Genomic DNA, 20,944 nt, shown 5'->3' with positions numbered 1-20,944 from the left:
TATTGGTACTATTGCATGATTGTATTAATATAGGTTTAATGCTAATTAGTATTTTTCTAATAGTTATTTTTAGACTTTGAGATTTGATTAATGTTAAAATATTAGTGAAGACATTTATTTTCTACTAATATAGGTTTAATACTTGTTGATTGATTATTTTATATTTTTATTTAAATGAGACTGGGTTAACGGGTTCAACTAGTGACCTAACGATTGAACCAGTAATCCAGTGACCTAATAGTCTGATCGAGTCGATCATCGGTTTGATTCTAACAATTATGTTATCTTGCATGGTTTTAAAAACCAGACTGGATTGGCCGGTCGGACCGATACAACTGTGAACTGGATGCTTATGCGGTTTGTTCAACATAAAAAACTGCTATGTTGAAAATCGGATGTAAACCGCTGACCGGCTGGTCGGATCGAACCGGGACTGGCCGGTTTTATTGAAACGGCATCGTTTTTGCGTTATAGAAGAGTCAGGTTCTCCTCGGTCCTCACTCCTCGCCTGAAGCCCTCGCCCCCCTCTCGAGCCTCATTCCTGATTCCTCAGTCTCGTACATACTCTCATTATTCCTCCCCAAAACACAACCCTAGCCTCCATCGCGCCGCTGTTGGTTTCACCGTCGCCGCCTGGTTCGTCGTAGTCGTTCGCCAAGCCTCCTGTTTCGTCGTGTTCGAAGGCCCTTCCATTCCCCCAACGTCAGCGTCTCCAGGTCCTGCTCCGCCGTCGTCTGTCTGTCGTGTTCGTCGCCAGCTCCCCGTCGTCCGTCGCCAGCTCGGCAGTGTTCGTCGCCAGCTTCCCGTCGTCCGTCGCTCTCCCTCAAATCTCTGGTCACTTACCTCGCCGAAGGTAATGCCTCGGATGCTCAGTCAGTGCTCGGTGCTTTCTCTTAGTTGACTGGCTTTGCTCACTGCTTGATGATAAATTTTAACCCTGTTACTGGCTTGTTCTTGTTTGTTCTGGGTTGATTAACTGGTACTGGCTTACTGATTGATGATAAATTGATCCCGATAAATTGTTACTGGTTTGTTCTTGCTTTTTTCTTTTTCTGTTGTTAAATTTTGTTAAAGTTTCCTGATGATAAATTTTGTGCTCATTGCCTAAAGGAATACTTGTAATTTAAGTTGGTTCTTAATACTCTTTTTGTATCACAAAGCTCACTACTAGTGCCTGCTGTTCGTGTTATTTTTTTTAGTTCAGAAATGATCAAATTATATTTGATTATTGAATGGCTCTGCTCACTACTGCTATGCTATGTTGTACTCTGGTTTGTGTCTTCTTTGCTGCTGTGCTGTGTTTTTTTGCGCTCTGCTGTTCACTGCTGTGCTTTTTTGTGTTCAATTAAGTCAATTAAAACTGTGCTTTGGGCTTAATTGTGCTTCGATTGTTAAGTTAGTTAATTCAGCATATGAATTTTGCCAACTATGCATTTCTTAGATTAAGACTTGCACTAGTTTCTTTGCTAGTAACAACTTATGCGACTGATTTTGCACCGTTATGAACTTATCCATTCCCCTTGTAGGCATGCACTTGGTGGCTTTGATGGAAGCACAATGGTGTCGACCATTGAAGTGTTTGATCCTTGTCGCGAAGCATGGATAACCGGGGAACCCATGAATCATCCTCGTCGCGAAGCACAATATGGTGTCTACTAACCCTTTTTTTTAATTATATAGGCATCTTTAACCAATTCTCCCAAGTCTATATGTGAGCTACCACCAGTTCCCCCTTCTTCTAGGGTAACCACTTTGTCTACAGGTTTATTGATGACTGCAGTTATGCTTTAGGGTATTAAATTTTTAATTTATTTATTATTTTATTATAAAACAGTTTTTCCAGTTGAACCAGTGAACTAGTAACTAGAATGGTTCGATGACCGGTCCGGTTTTCAGAACCTTGCTCTCTTGTATTAATTTTTTTCAAAAGTTTAGATACTATTAGAAAATTGTGGGTCTGTGTGGTTTAGATACACGTGCATTGATCTGTTTGACTTAAATATGTAAATCTTGAAGTTGTCAATTTATGTTGATTACATTATATAGAACTAGAATACTATTGAATCTTTCTTTTAATTTTTTTTTTATTTTTAGAGAATAAATGCTAATGTGTGTCAATTTTTAGGTAATATATGAAACTGAATTTGCAGAAGACCAGGCAGTTGTTTATGCTTCTAAATGAGTTTTTAGTGTTACTCCTGACCATGATTATATAAAGGTAATGAATTCAAATTGGACTTGATACATTGATCGCCTCCTATTGTCCTTAGTTGCCACCATCTTTGATATCGCCGGTATTTTCATCTCACAAACACACAGTATCCCGTAATCAGACATGAATTTGTTGAATACAGTCCCTTCATCAGCGCCTCCATGCCCTTCTCTACCTTTGCGCACCCACTCCAACCTGTCCAAGTCACTCCAATTCTCATATCCGAAACCATCCAAATTCACATCTTACGGAGCAAGGCTGTAAGTTGCACTACTATTCTGTTTATACACATTTAACACTTGAAAATTCTCACCAACGGTGTTAAGGAAATTGCGCAGCTGCGAGCTCTTTGATTTGCACCAAGAGCAAGTCCCTTATGAAGTGGCATGGTCTTGGCAGAAAGACATTGTGAAGGAAAAGAAGGCTCAGCTTGAGAACGAAGGAGATTGCAGTGACACCCTTATTGTTCTGCAGCACCCTTCCGTGTATACATTGGGTACTGCCAGTACCAAGGACAACCTAAATTTCAACATCAACAATGCACCCTTTAATGTTTATCGTACTGAGCGAGGTGGTGAAGTTACATACCATGGTCCTGGCCAGCTAGTTCTGTACCCTATTATCAATCTAAGAAGACACAAGATGGATCTACATTGGTACCTCAGGACACTGGAAGAGCTTGTCATTCGTGTTCTTTCTTTGACATTTTCCATTCAAGCTTCTCGAGTGGAAGGTTTAACTGGTGTCTGGGTTGGTAAGTCTAAGTTCCTTTTTTTTTGCTACTATGCAACCTTAGACTTGTATACTTTTGATAATAATACCACTCAAATTTAGGTTCATAAAAATATAATATTATAATTTCATATATCATGAAAGATTAGCTTGATATTCAAGATTATTGGCTTTATCAAAATAGGTTGGATAAATTAGTCTTGGTCATGTTTAACATTTTAGATATTGCAGCCAAGTTTACAATCTTTCTGGCTAACTTGTAAACAATTAAGTTTATGACTTCACGACTAAACTCTCATGAGTTTTAGTCTAGCTTTACAATTATACAACGTTAGATGAACTCTCAGGTTGGATTAATTTGGTTTCAGCTTATAGAATGGTTTCTACAAGGACATATATAAATTATATGCTACTGCCTGATTGATACCTAAGCTTTCAAGACATAAATTAGTTGATGGATTGATTAGTCCAAAACCATTGTCTTCTTTTTTGAAATTCTCCTAACTCCTCGTTGAAATTTGCTCCAGGAAACGAGAAAGTTGCAGCTGTAGGTATAAGAGTGTCTCATTGGATAACATACCATGGCTTAGCACTTAATGTCACAACAGATTTGACTCCCTTCAAATGGATCATCCCATGTGGCATACGCAACCGCGAGGTTGGAAGCATTAAAGGGTTGTTACTGAGAGAAGCTCAATCATCAAATATGGCTGCTAATGGAACAAATGATCTGCATTCTATTATGCATGATGATGGCGGTCTAATTGGTATTACTCGCAACTCCTTGATTGAAGAGTTTTCAAAAGTGTTTCAGCTTGAGTACCGTCACAGAACTATTTCTGTACCTATGTTGTATGAAAGGAATCAAAGTGATATTGTTACTGAAACACAGCAAAGTTGAATTTGTTTGATATTCCTTGGAAATATTTATCTTAAGGGTAAGCTAAAACATTGCAACTACTTTTTATTTCTTTCAAGTTTCAAATGCCAAAGATGACCAACAAGATAAAACAATACAATAATAACAGGAATCCATTATTGGTAACTGTATTCCTGGAGTTTTCTTGAGTTCTTATTCTTCTTCAATGGTTTTGATTTTGCTTCTAGTGTTGCCAATGTTGGTTGTGAAGTCTCAGAATTGGGTGCCTCAGAAGCTGCACTCAAGTATAAGATAAATTAATGTCACATTGTTTTGCCAAAATTTTCATGGAAAGCAAGTACATTAACAAAGAGCAATAAATCATTGTCTTTTACACAACTTAGTCATATTAAATTTTAATTATCAAATTGAGGGGTTTCATAAATACCTTGTGGGCTTAGTGGAGATTCAGCTATTGGAGGAAGTGATTGGTCATTTGATCCAAGCATTGCTGGACCTGCGAATAAATATTTTCTATATATAAAACAGTTTATCCAAATTGAAATTTAACTCAATATGGGATTTAGACAGAGATGGAATTTATCATAAGGAAGAATGTGAAAACGGAAAACATGCTAAATTACAAAATAATATAGCAATTGAACAAAGTAACTACCTGGAGCTGGTATAGGAGAGCCAGAAGCTGCAATAATGTACAATAACAATACTTCATTAGCTATTTAAATATTTCATTAAGAAAATAACAATGGGAAAAGGTACGTTTTGACATATTATTATGTAATAAGAATATTAGTAATTTAGATTATTACGAAAAAATATTATTATTTTCTAAATTATGTTTGAGAAATTGTCAATCATGTGGTAATTTAGATAGACATCTCTTATAAGATAATATAGAGTAATGTAACTCAATTACACAAGGTAATGTTGAGTTTAGATAGTTTCATCCAATTATCCAAATTCCAAACTTAACCAGCACTTATCAAACCCCTTTTAGGATATATTTGTGAATTTTGATTTTTGAAGAAAATAACAGGAAATAAATTAGAATAAGTATAGAAAACTAATTTTTAATTAGGCAACATTAGTTAATTATTTTATTATAAATTGTTTTTGTAACAATCGTTTTTAGGAGGTTTAAGGTTTTAGGGTTTAAGATTAGGATTCATGGTATCATATTTAAGATTTAGAATTTAGAATTTAAAATTAAAAAAAAAATTGAGGATTTAGAATTAAAAAATTTAGCCGGCTGCAAAATAGCTGTCTCCCTATTGAAATTATGGGATTAGTGTGTAAATTTGATTAAATTTTTTATACTTTGAAGCCCTTCTTTGCCTCTCCCTCCAAAATCAAAACTTTAAGGAATAAGGACACACCTTTGCACTGTAAAGGAAGTTCATTGATGTTGCATGCTTGTGGAAGAAAAAGGGCAAGAACACTGTTAATAGGTAATGGGATTGGAGCATTGGCTGAAATCACAAGGCAAGCACAATCTATACTATTACTCATCAAAGACCTTAGTGAATCACAACATGAAGATGATGGTGCTAATCCATTACTTGAACTTCCTGTGATGAAGTTTGCACATGCTGTGAAATTGGTTATCATTGATCTTGTGCATGGTGTAGTAATTTGACCCTTAACCAAGTTTAGTGTACCCATAATTATAATTAGTATGGTTGATATCACAGTGATTTGGAAAGCATATGTGAGTTGTCCCATATTAGTCTTTGGTGGGTTAAAGAATGATTTGATTGTAGGTAAGTGTCTTTGGATGTTGATTGGTTTGATCATAAGATAAGGACATGATTTATACATTGCAATGACTCAACGAAAAAGAATTGGTAGATTTGAATTTGATGATTTAGGAGTTCAACTACTTTAACCAACATGTATATTGGAATATCTTTTGTTAATTCCCGTTGCTGTATTTGGTATGGTTGGTTAGAAATTTAGAATGCATATTTTCGTTTTTCAAAACCAAATGTATGAAAAAAAAAAAAAATCAATACACTTCTCATTTGGCATCTTTTTGTTTTAGCATATTTTAACACTAAACTATTCTCTTATGGTTCCCCAGCTGAATCTCCAGCTGATTCACCTGAAGGTTCAATTGCACCTTAAGATTCAGGTTCAGATTCTCCCTCAGGTATAATATTGTAGTAAAGGAACTTTGAAAATTTTACCCTCCTTTTCATGATATAATAAACTCAGAATTAACAGTTTAATTAAGATTGTTAGTAGAAAAGATGTTTCAATGCATGATAACACTTTTTAGTTTGGTGTATTCTATTGTTGTAGTTGCAGGATCTAAGAGAGTTCCAGGAACAAATGGTGGGTCATCTGATGGAGGCAACATTAAATTCCCCTCCCACTTTTTGCTCTCTCTTGTAATTGTTTCTTGTTTCTCTTCCATCACCAACCTCTGATTTTTGAGTCTTGTCTGCAGAGACTTGAGAGACTTGAGTGCTGAGGTTTTTTAATGATGTTTTGCCTTTTGTTGTGTCACTTCTTATCTATGTAGTTTGTATAAATAACGAGTTTTAATTTTATATATGTTTCCTTTATTATTCAGGCTTGATTATGCCATAGAAACCTACTGATTAATCTAAATTTTCTGAGCTATGAAACAAAACTATGTATGATTCATTAGTTCAACAGCTAATTGAAACTGGGTTCAATTTTCTTTAATTTACAAAGCATAGAGCATACGTATTTTCTTAATGATACAGTAATCATGATTCATATAATGTATTAATCTACTAATGTAACTTACATTGCTTATTGTGGGGAATTGGGTATCTCGAACTGGGAGGAGGAATAAATATGAGTCGTTAAGTTCTTGCTGAATAATCCTATAGTCCCACATCTTGGGGATCAGAATGTGCGGGTGATGCATTGGGCTATAAAAGAGAAGGGAGTACAACAATTCCAATATACTTACCTGGACGGGGTGAATGGGCGATCAAGAAGGCCCATGGCCTAGGCTGGTGACTTCCATTGCACTTCGGAAGGGTGCCCGCCTAAGGTCTACCCAAGTGGTGGAGCCTACGTCATAATTTGTGGCAGTGGGGGCCTGCGTTCGCGCGGCCCCTTCCAATACAGTTCAAAATTGTTCGGGCCTTAGTTCTTTGGGCCTGCTCGTTGTTCTATGCGGTTCTACTAAATCGAAAAGAATACACTGGTAAAGGAAGATAGAGAAATGTATATTAAAATATAAGGTTACATGTGGATTTATTTTAGGAAATTATTTAATTTAATTAATTAATTAAAATTTAAATGTGAAAACAACCCAATCACGCAAAGTTTTAAAAACACAACTAAATGGGACTGTTTTTAAATAAAAAAAATTATTATTTTCAAAAAGAAAATAGAAGAGTATTGTTTATCAGGATATAATTTTTTTTTAAAATTGAATAAACACGATAATTTTTTTAAATTGAATAAATATAATTAATTATACGAAAGTAATAATAGGAATATACGAAAGTAATAATAGGAATATACTTATTTTTAGGGCAAAAAATTAAAATAAACCAAGGGAAGTTGCAATAACCTACTAAATGAGCCAAAGTGAAATTCGTTTCAGCAATGAGCCAAATCCTATATATATAATTCGAACCAGGGTGGTTCGAATTCCATTCATGAATAATTCGAACCAGGGTGGTTCGAATTACTAAGAGAGAAGTTGATTCAAGTAAATCGAACCAGGGTGGTTCGAATTACAGGGGAGGAAACTGCAGCACATAATTCGAACCAAGCTGGTTCGAATTATATGGGGAGACGCTGCATAAAGTAATTCGAACCAGGCTGGTTCGAATTACACAAACCGAATTCGAACCAGTCCGGTTTGATTTAGTGGTAGACAGTGCAGTATATATATGGTTGTAAACGTGAGTTGCTTTCATAGAGGGTGTAAGATGGCTAGTGAGGAGAGTTTTGTGGTTTTGGTTCACCACAGAGGATCCATTAAGAAGAAAACTCGCTCCGGTGTGAAGTTTACAGATAAGGATCCTCTCTGTATTGTCGTGAAACCAACGACGAGCTATGATGACCTTGTTAGATCTGTGCTGATGAAACTTGGTCTGGAAGGTGCGAAGCGAGTGAAGAAATTTTTCTATCGCATTCCAATCACTGTCTTGCAGGATACCGTGAAGTATGATTGCTTCACGATTGGTAGTGATGAGGACCTGCAAGTCATGTTTCTATGTCGGAGGCAGTTTTCCGAGGTGAGGACACCAGAGTTGTTGACAAAGCTGGTTGATGTGGTATTCAGCTCAGGGGGTTCGAACCGAAATGCCACCACTGAAGCCGCGGCAGCCGGTTCCAGTTCCAGGCCTGCCGTTGCTTCTTCGTCCGTCCCTGTGTACGAGCCAGCGGTCTCCGTCAGCATCAAGGTGCTCCTAAATGCCACGGCAGCACACTTCGGGTTTAGGCCGAATTATAGGAGGGTCTGGATGGCGAAGCAGAAGGCAATAGCCCTCGTATACGGTGACTGGGATGAGTCATACAACGAGCTCCCCAGGTGGGTTTTGGGATTCCAGTTGACGATGTCCGGTACTGTTGCAATCCTACGGACGAGCCCCGTTCGAGTTAGTGGACAAGTAGACGAGTCTCAAGCTTTTTTCCACAGACTTTTCTGGACGTTTCCACCGCTCGCGTGACGAGGGACGGAGATTCGGTCACATGACGACGAATATCTCGGAGTGTGTGAACTCAATCCTGAAGGGTGTCAGAAACCTCCCTGTATGCTCTTTGGTGAAGGCAACATATGGAAGGCTTGCGGAACTCTTTGTTCGCAAGGGGAGAGAGGCTGAGGCCCAGATGGGAACCGGACAGCAATTCACTCAGTACTTGGTGAAGTGTATAGAGGCCAACTTGAAGACCGCGAGGTGCTTCACGGTGACTTTGTATGACCGGGATAACTCCGAGTTCACCGTAGCCGAGACCACTCCGACGGGCTCTTTCTCATTGGGTACCTACAGAGTATCGCTTGCCTCTCGGACCTGTGACTGCGGGTACTTCCAAGCGCTTCATTTCCCGTCCCAGCACGCACTTGCATGCCGCGCCTACTCACGGGTTACCTGGTCCTCTTATGTTCACAGCGTGTATCAGATTAGTTCAGTGTTCAGTGTGTACGAGATGGGATTCACACCGCCGATACCGGAGGGCTACTGGCCACCTTACGACGGGCCCACCATGATTCCGGACCCTGCCAAGAGGCGTGCGAGAGAGGGTCGTCCGAGATCCACTAGGATACGGACGAATATGGACGAGGCAGATCCGAACCGGCCAAAGAGGTGTGGCCTTTGTCGCCAACCCGGACACACCCGGCGGAGTTGCCCACAGCTTGGAGGACCGTCTCAAACGGGGGGCTAGTAGTAGCGATGTTGTTAGTGTTAGTGCTTATTGATTTTTATTTTTCCTGTTACATGTTATGTTAGAGGACTTATGTAATCTGTTGATCTTTTTACCTTCTAGTAATGAAAAAGTTGCATCTGAATTTGAATATAGCTAGAAATCCCATAAATGCAAAAGTTGATAACTAAAGTGTTATATGATTCAATGATAATACATATTCACTAATCCACTAGGTAAATACCAGATTTTTAAGTACAATAAGATGAAGAAACAACAAGGAAAAATAGCTCTAAAGTAACAACAGTAATCCACATGTGTCAGGTACATGAATGAACCCTAACGTCCAAAATACATGAAAAGTAAATCATCTAAACAAGTGGGAGCCTATCCCACAACGACGGGGTACCTGTGGCCTCTGACCTCTGCGGATAAACGGCTCCTCATCCTCTATCTCATCTGCGTCCTCATGCGGGGCAGGCTGTGCGGGTGGCGTAAAATGGACAGGCGCGGCAGACGGCCCGGCGACAGACTGTGATGCAGCGATGTAGGCGGAATGTGGGGTACCTCCCAAACCAAACTGATCATCAACAGGTGTCGTAGCAGGCTCGTTCAGATCAAAATTTTACAGGAATAAGCCAAAACGAAATCTGCTTCATAAATCGACCAATGCATGTTTATATGTAGTTCGAATCAGCTAAATTCGAACTCCATTTCTACATAATTCGAACCAGCTGGGTTCGAATTATACACAAACACACGCACACACTAATTCGAACCAGCTAAGTTCGAATTACACACAGTAATTCATAGTATAATTCGAATTATGCTGTTAAAAAATTAATAATTTATTAAATAAATTATTAAAAAATTTATTAAAAAATTAATAATTTAAAAATTAAAAAAATATATATTTTATTTCATACGTTAAAAAAAAGCTAACAAAATATTTAATCCCTGGGTTGCCGACTGGATTTGGTTTTACAAAGCCATGTTCACCCAGGTAGGCGTTCGCATACCATTTTCCGACTACCAGATGGCGCTTCTTAGTCGGATATCCGTGTCGCCGTCGCAGCTCCATCCGAACAGTTGGGCTGCTATCCGCTGTTTCGAGATGGTGTGTGAATATCTCGAGCTGCCGGTGTCTGTGGATGTCTTTCTCTTTTTCTTCAACCTTACTAACCCTTCCAAGGAGGGGAAAGCGAGGAAATGGTTCTTGTCTTTCCGATCTGCCCAGGGTCGGAGGATATTTGGCTTGTTCGAGGACTCTTATCATGGGTTCAAGGATAAGTATTTCAAGGTCTGTCCCGTCAAAGGTCGCCATCCCTTTTGGTTGTCGTTGGAGGGGGAACGCCTCATCCCGACGTATTGGAGCTTCGGGGCAGGGTCCAACACCTTCATTAAGGTGACCTATAAGGGGACGTCTGTCGTAAATAAGAGAATTGCCGATGTGTTGTGGGCGGTCTTTGGAAAGAACCACGTGAACCCCCACCTCCTTATGGGTGAACGAGAGGTCGCCAGGAGTTATATTTGTGAGCTGTTTTGTCTATACTTTGGCATTGTTTATCATTTTATTTGTCATCGCTGACTTCACGACTGACGTACTTGTTTGTCTGTTGTAGTGGAGATGTCTGCTTCGGTAACTGGGCTTGAAGGTCTAGTTAAGACCTTCTTGGAGGATAGCGACGAGGAGAAGGCTAACGAGAAAGTTGCCGGGAAGCCGGAAGACCCTACCGAGGGGAAGAAGGATCAAGCCGTACCTTCACCTCGGGACACCGAGATGTCCGACAAGAATTCTGCCAGGATGCAGTCTTCTCCTATTCACGAGGAGACGGCCGGTATTGGGCAGTCGTGCTCTACCCATCGGGAGTATGATGATCTGAAGCTTGTCCCTACCCCCAAGAGGCAAAGGGCATCCCCCAGCCCGGAAGGAACTCTCACTGTGATGGAGAGGAATTTCGATGCTGGGGCCTTTATTGACAATCAGCTGATTCCCGGTACGGAGGATCACTTTCTCAGTACTGAACTCGCGAGGCAGGCGAGGTGGATGTACCTCACCCTTCTCCGCGGAGCGGTGATATCTCGGAAGGCCGAGTTTGAGTTGTCGGGCATGCAGGCGTTGCAAAGGAAGCTCGATACTGCTGCCCAGGCCAACAACGAATTCAAGGTCCAGGTCGAAAAGCTCCAGGAACAACTGTCTGCCGCGGAGAAGGGGCGCAAGGATGCCGAGGAGAAGGCTGCGTCCTTTGAGGAAAAAATGAAGGTCTCCGATGCCACCGTTTCCCGTTTAACCGAGCGGGAGATGACTCTAGAGAGCCAGCTTAACGCCGCACAAGGTTGGGTGGTCGCTATGGAGAAGGAGCGTGACGCGGCCGTCTCGTCGGCTGAGGCTGCGCGAGCTAAGGTCGAAGAGCTGAAAAGGAAACATAGGGCGGTCAGGGAGCAGGGGAAGGATGCGATCTTTATGACTGAAGAGGCTCTCAAGGCCCAGGTGAAGATCGTGGTCTCAGACTTCGAAACGTCGGCTATTGGTGTCTTCAAAACAATTCAGGACGGCAAGATTGTTGACATGCCCCGAAAGTGAACTCTTGTAACTTGCGCTTTTTGTGTGGATTTGTAGAACACTTGTTGAGACCGTTTACTTTCGTTATATTTAAGTGGTCGCCTGGTCGGCTTATAATTATCGCCTTTATCTTGCTGTTTAGTAGTGCTTTTTGTTTTGTTACCGTTTTTTCAGTGTGGACTTATTGCTTGTGTCCGTTTTGCCGTTTGTGTTGGTAACTTGGTTAAAACCGTTTTGGTCTTATTATCGCGGCCATTTGTTATGGCTATGATTCGATTGGCTCCCGGGGTGATCAGTCCCGGGTTGCCATTGAAGAACGCGATGGATACATATTGAGGAATAGTAGATGGGAGAATTCAGACAAGTAAACATTAATCGTCAGCTAAACAAGTTTATGAACATAGTAGGCGCTTAATAAAAGTAAATCACTGGAGATTAAAAGGTTATCTGGCTCGTCAGGCCGTTTAACCGGTGTACCCAAGCTACGAATAGAATCTCCTCAGGTTACCTGCATTCCATGTTCTTGGGATTTCTTTGCCGTCGAGTCTCTCCAATTTGTAGGCGCCTTTGCCAAGCACTTCTCTGATTCTGTAGGGACCTTCCCAGTTTTCCGCCAGCTTTCCTTCTCCTGGGGTTGGTAGCCCGACGTTATTTCGTCGCAGGACGAGGTCTCTTTCCTCAAACTCCCTTCTGAGGACCTTGGTATTGTAACGTAGGGCTATCCTTTGTTTCAGTGCTACCTCCGACTAGTGGGCCATCTCTCTGACCTCGTCCACCAGGTCTTTCTCCACCGCTTCTTCTACTCCCGTCAAAAGTAGTCGCGGGCTTGATAAACCACAATTTCATGGTTTATCTTGTGCTCAATTGAGTGGTTTTTATCAACTCTTTACCCACTTATTCATACTATTTGCATGAGTTTACATTCTCCTTCCTGATTTTGTGCTATGATTGAAAACATGCTTCTTTGGCCTTAAGTTCCCTATGTTTAATCCTCTCTTATTACCATTAGATGCCTTGATATGTGTGTTAAGTGATTTCAGAGATTACAGGGCAGGAATGACTCAGAGGATAGAAAGGAAGCATGCAAAAGTGGAAGGAATACAAGAAGTTGGAGGAACTGCTAAAGCTGTTCAGCCTGACCTCCTGGCACTCAAATGACCATAACTTAAGCTACAGAGGTAAAAATGACGTGGTTCTAGTTGCGTTGGAAAGCTAACGTCCGGGGCTTCACAACGATATATAATTTGCCATAGCTTCTCCGAAGCCAGACGACGCAAACACGTGGATCACGCGGACGCGTGACCTGGCAAAACCCCAATCCACGCTAACGCATGGACGACGCTTCCGCGTCACTTTCCCGCGACCTGTACGTACCGGAATACATTGGGGGCGATTTCTGGGCTGTTTTTGACCCAGTTTTCGGCCCGAAAAACACATATTAGAGGCTATAAAGTGGGAGAATGCATCCATTCATCATCATCAACTCATAATTCATAACTTTTAGTTTTAGATGTAGTTTTTAGAGAGAGAGGTTCTCTCCTCTCTCTTAGGATTTAGTTTTAGGATTTAGGATTATTTCTTCATCTCAGGTTCAATGTTCCTCTTATTTATTTTCTACTTTTATTATATACTTTTAATTATTATTTATCTTTTCAATTTGGCTTATGCTACATTCATGTTATGATTTTCTTAATTAATATTATTTGAGGTATTTCAGATTTAAGATTGCTTTGCTTTATTTATATTGATGCTTTTAATTTAATTTAGATATTTTCTTCCTTTTGGCTTGGGTTAAGTAATTGGTAACGCTTGAGCTGTCAAATAAAGCAGTGGTTGAAATTGGGAGTTGCTCCAATAACTCTAGTCTTTCCATAGGAATTGACTAGGACCTGAGGATTAAGCTAATTAATCCACTTGATTTACCTTCATAGTTAGAGGTTAACAAAGTGGGATTAAAATCCAATTCTCATCACAATTGATAAGGATAGGACTTCCAATTCTAATACCTTGCCAAGAGTTTATTTTATTATTACTATTTTATTTTTCTTATCATTTAACATACTTCTTCCTTACTTTCAAAACCCCCAATTTACAAGACTCATAACCAATAATAAGAACACCTCCCTGCAATTCCTTGAGAAGATGACCCGAGGTTTAAATACTCGGTTATCAATTTTAAAAAGGGGTTTGTTACTTGTGACAACCAAAACATTTGTAAGAAAGGTTGATTGCTTGGTTTAATAACTATGCTTACAATGAGTATTTATTATAACTTCTAAACCATCAATCTTCAGTTCTTTCAAAATGGCGCCGTTGCTGGGGAATTGCAAACCTGTGCCTTATTATTGGTTATTGTAAATATTTTTCTTTTACTTGTTCATAAATTAAGAGGTTATTGGTTTTTATTTAGTTATTAAAAAAAATTTTTTTTTCAAAAATTTTTCAAAAAATTAGTTATCTTATCTTATTTCAAAAATCAAATTTCAAAATTCAAATTTAAAAAATTTAAAATTCAAATTTCAAAACTTCAAATTTCAAATTTCAAAAATTTAGTTTTCAAATTCAAAATTTAAATAACCTTTTAATTTAAAATTTGTTTTTATTTTGGTTTTTAATTTTTATTTGCTATTATGAATTCTCACCCCCATCGCTTTGAGTTTGGTTCCAATGCTGTTGCAAGGAATGGAAATTATAACAGGAACATGCATCAAAGTCAAAACAATCAGAGATGGAAGGAGCCAAGAGGATCTGATCAACCCTTTAGGCAACAACACCTTCCAGGATACCATGGACAAAGACCATCCTACAATGCATGCCAAGAAAATAGATATGGTGGACCCCCTTATAGTTACCAGCAAGCTCCATCATATGCCAATGAACCACCTCCTCAAAATAGCTTTGGACCACCATACTCACAAGTCCCTTACCACCAGACACCCTCATATGATCCTAACCCTTATCCACTATACCAACCACCTTATGAGCCATATGAACTATATCAAGAACCACCACTTCCCTATGTACCATGTCCATATCCATCACCTCAAGACTCAACAGAGCATTTCATGGAAGCAATGGAAAGACTTAATGCAACCCTTCGCCAATTGGACCAAGCAATAAATCAGTTACCTTCCAAACTTTCGGACATTCAGGGAACCCCCATGGCTTCATGTGGGCAATCTAGTGAAGAACGTAGCATGAAGGAGATACTAGAAACTCCAGTGGATAGTAAGGAGCATGACTTTGTACTGGAATAAGTAGAGAAAGCCAAAATTATCAAAGAAGAAGAATTGGTTGCAGACTTAGGAGATGCAAAACCTCCATGGAAAAGTCAAGTTATAGAGCCTCCTTCAAAGACGTTTGAAATTGATGTTGAGGAGGGTGTACAACCTCCAAGGCATATCATGGCTAAAGACTTTGAGGAGGTTAACCAAGAGATGGAGATTCAAGAAGGAGAAGCACAACCTCCTATGCCTTTGGTAAGTAGTGCAGAAGAGACTGAATTGGAAGAAATCTACCAAGATGAAGAGGTTGAAATTAAAGAAGTTTGCAAAGAGGTGGAAGTTGTCAGAGAAGAGCACAAGGGAGTGGAGCTTGCAATTTTGTTAAAAATACCTCCCCCTAAGTTGCCATCATCCTTCACAACATTCAAGTGGGTAAAATTCATATCCCTTAGCTTTCTAATTCCACTTGAATATGGGCTACTGGAGACGGATGGTCAACTTAGAGCTCTTTGTGGCATAAAGAGTAAGAGAAAGATGGTTAATGGTAAGAATTGTCCTGCAAGGTTCATTATGGTTGGAAGCTTTAAGTTTAAACGCAAATGTTGGTGTAAAGCTCAACTGAATGGGTCTAGGAAGTTGTTTGGCCGCTTTAGTGAGAATTCAAATTGCTTGCTATCCGGATGGAATCACGATGATCAACAAGAAGACGGGTGCAAAAGCAAGGTTTGGGACCCCGGAATTCATTCCAACAATCAACACTCTTGGGGCCTTGTCACTTGCTTTAACCTGCTTGAAGGCTCTCTGTGCCTAGTTTGGGATCCCGGAGGCCATTCGAATCACAAACGTTGGTGGAGATTCCTGGATGAATTCAAGAACAAGCCACCATAACAGGGAGCTCACCAAATGTCCAACTTAAGGACTTTAACTAAAAGTGCTAGGTGGGAGACAACCCACCATGGTATGATCGTTCCTTTTTCATTTTTTATTTAGTTTTATTTGTTTTTGAGTTTTATTTTATTTTATTGTATTGAACCTGGAATCATGCATAGCATTCATATTAAGCATTGCATTCTGCAATAAAAAAAATGGCACGTGACGCGACAGCGTCGCCGATGCATCCGCGTCACCAGTGCGTTTTGAAGAAAAGAGAATTGAACAGAGAGTCACGCGAGAGCGTGGTTGGAGGCGTGCCTTTGGCACAAATTGATCCACGCGACCGCGTCGCTGACGCGTCTGCGTCATGTGGGAAAAATGCCTCCCACGCGTCCGCGTCACCCATGCGAACGCGTGGCCCTGTGAAATCGACGTAAACGGGTGTATGGCAGAGAGTTGTGATGGAGTGGGGCTGGAACCATGCTAGAAGCACAAGCCCTACCACGCGAATGCGTGCCCCACGCGTTCGCGTCATTTTTAAAAGAAAGGCTATTCACGCGATCGCGTCACCCCAGATATTTGGCAATATGAGCTTCAAACAGAGAGTTGCGCGACCGCGAGGCTGCCCTCGCGCTAATGGCACAGATCGATCCACACGACCGCATGGATGACGCGTCCGCTTCATTTCATAGAAGCACTATCCGCGCGAATGCGTGACCCACGCGTCCGTGTCAAAAGCGGCGCACAACTTATCCAGATCAGCCAAATATCTTACTTTTCTTCCCCAATCCTAATTTTTCTTCTCCTTTCTTACTTTCTTCTTCTTCATCTTTTTAACTTCTTATCCCTCTTATCTTTCATTTTATTTTACTTAATTTATTTGCATATTTCATTCATTGCATCTTAATTTTGTGCATATTTTTATTTTCTTTTCTAAATTCATTATTTTTTCTTTGGTGTTAAATTTTCTTATTCAACTGTTACATCTTTTCTTGAATTATTCTGATGCTTCATGACTTGTTTTATTCTGATTAGGTATTTTCAATTATATGTCAATGCTAATTTTTATAATACTGGTATTCCTTTTGCATTGACATGAATTTATATTGTCTTTTCTTACCCACTCTCTCCCTCATTGTTGCAAATTTTTGCACTCCTGATTTGCTATGTACTTCTACTGTTTTCTCACTTGCATGTTGTAGCTACCATGTAATTGAGAGCCTCATTATTTAGCATTAACCCAACCATATTTTATTTTATCTTTATTTCTGGGTTACTATTCCTCTTTTTTCTCTTCTTTCAGGTTGGCCACCGAAGACGGAAAAAGGGAGAAACTTCTAAAAGGGGAGACAAACAAGTCCATCTACACAATCCTTGAAGAAAAGCATCAGTTGGAACAACCCGTCCACCTGCACATCTCAGCATGCACCGAGGACGGTGCAACCTTTAAGTGTGGGGAGGTCGATACCGATCTCCATGGGTTAGCTATTTTCTTCTTTCCAACACCATTGTTTTATTTTCTTTATTAGTTCATTGTTGCATTGCATAATAGATTGCATGTGTAATTGATTGTTTGCATTTAAATACTACTTGGTTGAAAAATAATAAGTTTCTTTCTAGGACCCTATTTTTGAGAAAAAAAATTTCACTAATTTTAAAAAAAAAATTAAAATTTTCTGTGTTAAATTTGTTTGAAGTTGTATTTGGAACATGGTTTTTGAGCCAAAGAACACACAACTTGTGAGATTTTGAGCTTATTTACATGGTTACATTATTTAACCATAAATTTTTATTCTTGTGTGTTTTCTTCTCTATAATTGCAATCTTTGCTTTGTTCCATTCTATATGTTCATTATTTAGTGTATTTACATGCTTGCATATGATTGAGGCCATTACTTGTTATTAGCTCACTTATCCCAAATAAGCCTACCTTTTACATCACCCTTGTTAGCCACCTTGAGCCTTTTATCTCCATTTATTCTGTTCTATAACCACATCACTAGTCTTAAGCAGAAAAATAATTAAATATCCCAATTGAATCTTTGGTTAGCTTAAGATAGGGATTGTGTAACAATTAAGTGTGGGGAAACTGTGGGAACATGGGTAAATAAGGGAATGTGTTATGTTTTTACTTCGATAAAATATTAGGAATTTAGGTACCTACTCATGTGAAACTATAAAAAAAAAATTAAAAATCCATGTGCATTGATAAGCTATGTTTATTTTCATGTTCAAAAAAAAAGAGTTAAAAAAAAACCCAAAAAGAAAAAAAATTATTCAATAAATAAGTAAATAAATAAGGGGACAAAATTATCCCAATGCTAAGCTTAATAATAAAAGATCAATGCACATGTGATAAATTAAAAAGAAAAGTTGATACATGAGTATGTGATGCAAAAGTGGAAATTTTGGGTAGCTAGGCATAAATTAGAATTATATAGAGTATATGTATGTTAAGGTTAATTAAAGATTCAATTTATAGCTCACTTAGCCATATATATATATATATATATATACCCTCACCCTTACCTTAGCCCCATTACAACCTTGAAAAGACCTCATGATGTTTCCATTGGTACATTAAATTTTTGTTGATTGGTTAGATGAAGAACAAAGTTTAGAAAGCAAGACTAGAGAAGAGTAGAGTGATTAACCCTAGACACTTGAGAGTTAGAGTGATATACACTACCAGTAAGGGTTCAGTGCTTAAATCTATGTTCCCTGCTTTCATGAGCTATCTTCTTACAAGTTTATTTGCTTTTTATTGTATGATTTGAATTAGTGAAATCTGATTTGTATTTTTGTCTTGAAGAGCTTATTTACTTTTAACCAAGTAGGTAGAAATATTTTGCATATAGTTGCATTCATACAGATAGGTTGCATTTCATACATTCTATCATTCTTCTTCACTCCTTTATAGCTTCTCTTGAGCTTAGCATGAGGACATGCTAATGTTTAAGTGTGGGGAGGTTGATAAACCACTATTTCATGGTTTATCTTGTGCTCAATTGAGTGGTTTTTATCAACTCTTTACCCACTTATTCATACTATTTGCATGAGTTTACATTCTCCTTCCTGATTTTGTGCTATGATTGAAAACATGCTTCTTTGGCCTTAAGTTCCCTATGTTTAATCCTCTCTTATTATCATTAGATGCCTTGATATGTGTGTTAAGTGATTTCAGAGATTACAGGATAGGAATGGCTCAGAGGATAGAAAGTAGAAAGGAAGCATGCAAAAGTGGAAGGAATACAAGAAGTTGGAAGAACTGCTAAAGCTGTTCAGCTTGACCTCCTGGCACTCAAACGACCATAACTTGAGCTACAGAGGTCCAAATAATGCGGTTCTACTTGCGTTGGAAAGCTAACGTCCGGGGCTTCGCAATGATATATAATTTGCCATAACTTCTCTGAAGCCAAGTGACGAAAACGCGTGAATTACGCGGACGCGTGACCTGGAAAAACCCCAATCCACGCTAACGCGTGGACGACGCTTCCGTGTCACTTTCCCGCGACCTGTATGTACCAGAATACGTTGGGGGCGATTTTTGGGCTGTTTTTGACCCAGTTGTCGGCCCGAAAAACACAGATTAGAGGCTATAAAGTGGGGGAATGCATCCATTCATCATCATCAACTCATAATTCATAATTTTTAGTTTTAGATGTAGTTTTTAGAGAGAGAGGTTATCTCCTCTCTATTAGGATTTAGTTTTAGGATTTAGGATTATTTCTTCTTCATCTCAGGTTCAATGTTCCTCTTATTTATTTTCTACTTTTGTTATATACTTTTAATTATTATTTATCTTTTCAATTTGGCTTATGCTACATTCATGTTATGATTTTCTTAATTAATATTATTTGAGGTATTTCAGATTTAAGATTGCTTTGCTTTATTTACATTGATGCTTTTAATTTAATTTAGATATTTTCTCCCTTTTAGCTTGGGTTAAGTAATTGGTAACGCTTGAGCTGTCAAATAAAGCAGTGGTTGAAATTGGGAGTTGCTCCAATAACTCTAGTCTTTCCATAGGAATTGACTAGGACCTGAGGATTAAGCTAATTAATCCACTTGGTTTGCCTTCATAGTTAGAGGTTAACAAAGTGGGATTAAAATCCAATTCTCATCACAATTGATAAGGATAGGACTTCCAATTCTAATACCTTGCCAAGAGTTTATTTTATTATTACTATTTTATTTTTCTTATCATTTAACATACTTCTTCCTTACTTTCAAAACCCCCAATTTACAAGACTCATAACCAATAATAAGAACACCTCCCTGCAATTCCTTGAGAAGATGACCCGAGGTTTAAATACTCGGTTATCAATTTTAAAAAGGGGTTTGTTACTTGTGACAACCAAAACTTTTGTAAGAAAGGTTGATTGCTTGGTTTAGTAACTATACTTACAACGAGTATTTATTATAACTTCTAAACCATCAATCTTCAGTTCTTTCAGGGCTCGGCTTGCCAATCTCCACAGGTATCACCGCGTCGACCCCGTATGTTAGGCGAAAGGGGGTTTCCCTTGTGAAGCTTTGCTCGGTTGCGCCTTTTTTGCTATCTAAACGCTTCTTGAGGCCTAGCAGGATGACTTTATTTGCGGACTCCACTTGTCCATTTGTCTGGGGATGTTCTACCGAGGAGAACTTTTGTTTTATCCCCAGGCCGATGAGAAACTCAGCAAACTTCTTGTCAGTGAATTGCGTCCCATTATCTGAAATGACGATTTTTGGGATGCCGAACCGGGTTATTACCTGCCTCCACATGAACTTTCTACAATTAGATGAGGATATACTGGCCAGCGGTTCGGCTTCTATCCATTTGGTGTAATAGTCCACAGCAACGATGAGATGTTTGACTTGTCCTGGACCAACCGGGAAGGGTCCCAAGAGGTCGACTCCCCATTGTACGAAAGGTCGGGAGGACGTCAGTAGACTTAGTTCAGAAGCTGGTGCTCTGTGGAAGTTGGCATTCTCTTGACATTTGGCGCATTTTTTACGAATTCTTTGGAGTTTCTCATCATTGATGGCCAGTAATATCCAGCTTGAATGAGCTTCCTTGCTAAAGCTTTGCCCCCGATATGGTGGCCGCAGCATCCCTC

At 39.2% G+C, this 20,944-nt stretch overlaps 2 protein-coding genes and 1 long non-coding RNA gene across 7 annotated transcripts; 2 read left to right on the top strand and 1 right to left on the bottom strand.

Annotated features, from left to right (window-relative positions):
- Window positions 489–3,978, top strand: LOC107623304 (plastidial lipoyltransferase 2). 5 transcript variants are annotated; one of them, XM_021112838.1, is made up of 6 exons: window positions 489–853; window positions 1,527–1,648; window positions 2,126–2,218; window positions 2,320–2,472; window positions 2,539–2,966; window positions 3,472–3,978. In XM_021112838.1, the coding sequence occupies exons 4-6, from the start codon at window positions 2,336–2,338 to the stop codon at window positions 3,843–3,845; spliced, it is 939 nt and encodes a 312-aa protein (XP_020968497.1). In that variant the 5' UTR covers window positions 489–853; window positions 1,527–1,648; window positions 2,126–2,218; window positions 2,320–2,335; the 3' UTR covers window positions 3,846–3,978. The 5 variants fall into 5 exon arrangements, with proteins under 5 accessions (XP_020968497.1, XP_020968498.1, XP_020968495.1 ...); XM_021112839.1 differs by having other exon boundaries at window positions 1,527–1,743; XM_016325517.2 differs by having other exon boundaries at window positions 491–853; window positions 2,551–2,966.
- Window positions 3,877–5,621, bottom strand: LOC107623305 (non-specific lipid transfer protein-like 1). The gene is made up of 4 exons (XM_016325518.2): window positions 5,201–5,621; window positions 4,480–4,506; window positions 4,252–4,320; window positions 3,877–4,098 (listed from the first exon to the last, which is right to left on the bottom strand). Exons 1-4 carry the CDS (start codon window positions 5,616–5,618, stop codon window positions 3,980–3,982), a joined length of 633 nt encoding a protein of 210 aa, XP_016181004.2. The 5' UTR covers window positions 5,619–5,621; the 3' UTR covers window positions 3,877–3,979.
- Window positions 5,816–6,489, top strand: LOC110267387. Its single transcript, XR_002354937.1, has 2 exons — window positions 5,816–5,973; window positions 6,126–6,489. It is a non-coding gene; the product is annotated as an uncharacterized LOC110267387 (long non-coding RNA).

This window comes from Arachis ipaensis, chromosome B10 (assembly GCF_000816755.2).
Source record: "Arachis ipaensis cultivar K30076 chromosome B10, Araip1.1, whole genome shotgun sequence".
Lineage (NCBI taxonomy): Eukaryota > Viridiplantae > Streptophyta > Magnoliopsida > Fabales > Fabaceae > Arachis > Arachis ipaensis.
The sequence above is the reverse complement of the archived record's forward strand: the minus strand, read 5'-3'. Positions and strand labels throughout refer to the sequence as shown.

Coding starts and splice junctions, on each gene's coding strand:
- LOC107623304 (XM_021112838.1), top strand. CDS start 2,336: ATGAATTTGTTGAATACAGTCCCTTCATCAGCGCCTCCATGCCCTTCT. Junction 2,473..2,538: donor ACATCTTACGGAGCAAGGCT/GTAAGTTGCACT, acceptor AACGGTGTTAAG/GAAATTGCGCAGCTGCGAGC. Junction 2,967..3,471: donor TTTAACTGGTGTCTGGGTTG/GTAAGTCTAAGT, acceptor AATTTGCTCCAG/GAAACGAGAAAGTTGCAGCT.
- LOC107623305 (XM_016325518.2), bottom strand. CDS start 5,618: ATGATCAAACCAATCAACATCCAAAGACACTTACCTACAATCAAATCA. Junction 4,507..5,200: donor ACTTCCTTTACAGTGCAAAG/GTGTGTCCTTAT, acceptor ACATTATTGCAG/CTTCTGGCTCTCCTATACCA. Junction 4,099..4,251: donor ATCTCCACTAAGCCCACAAG/GTATTTATGAAA, acceptor ACTTGAGTGCAG/CTTCTGAGGCACCCAATTCT.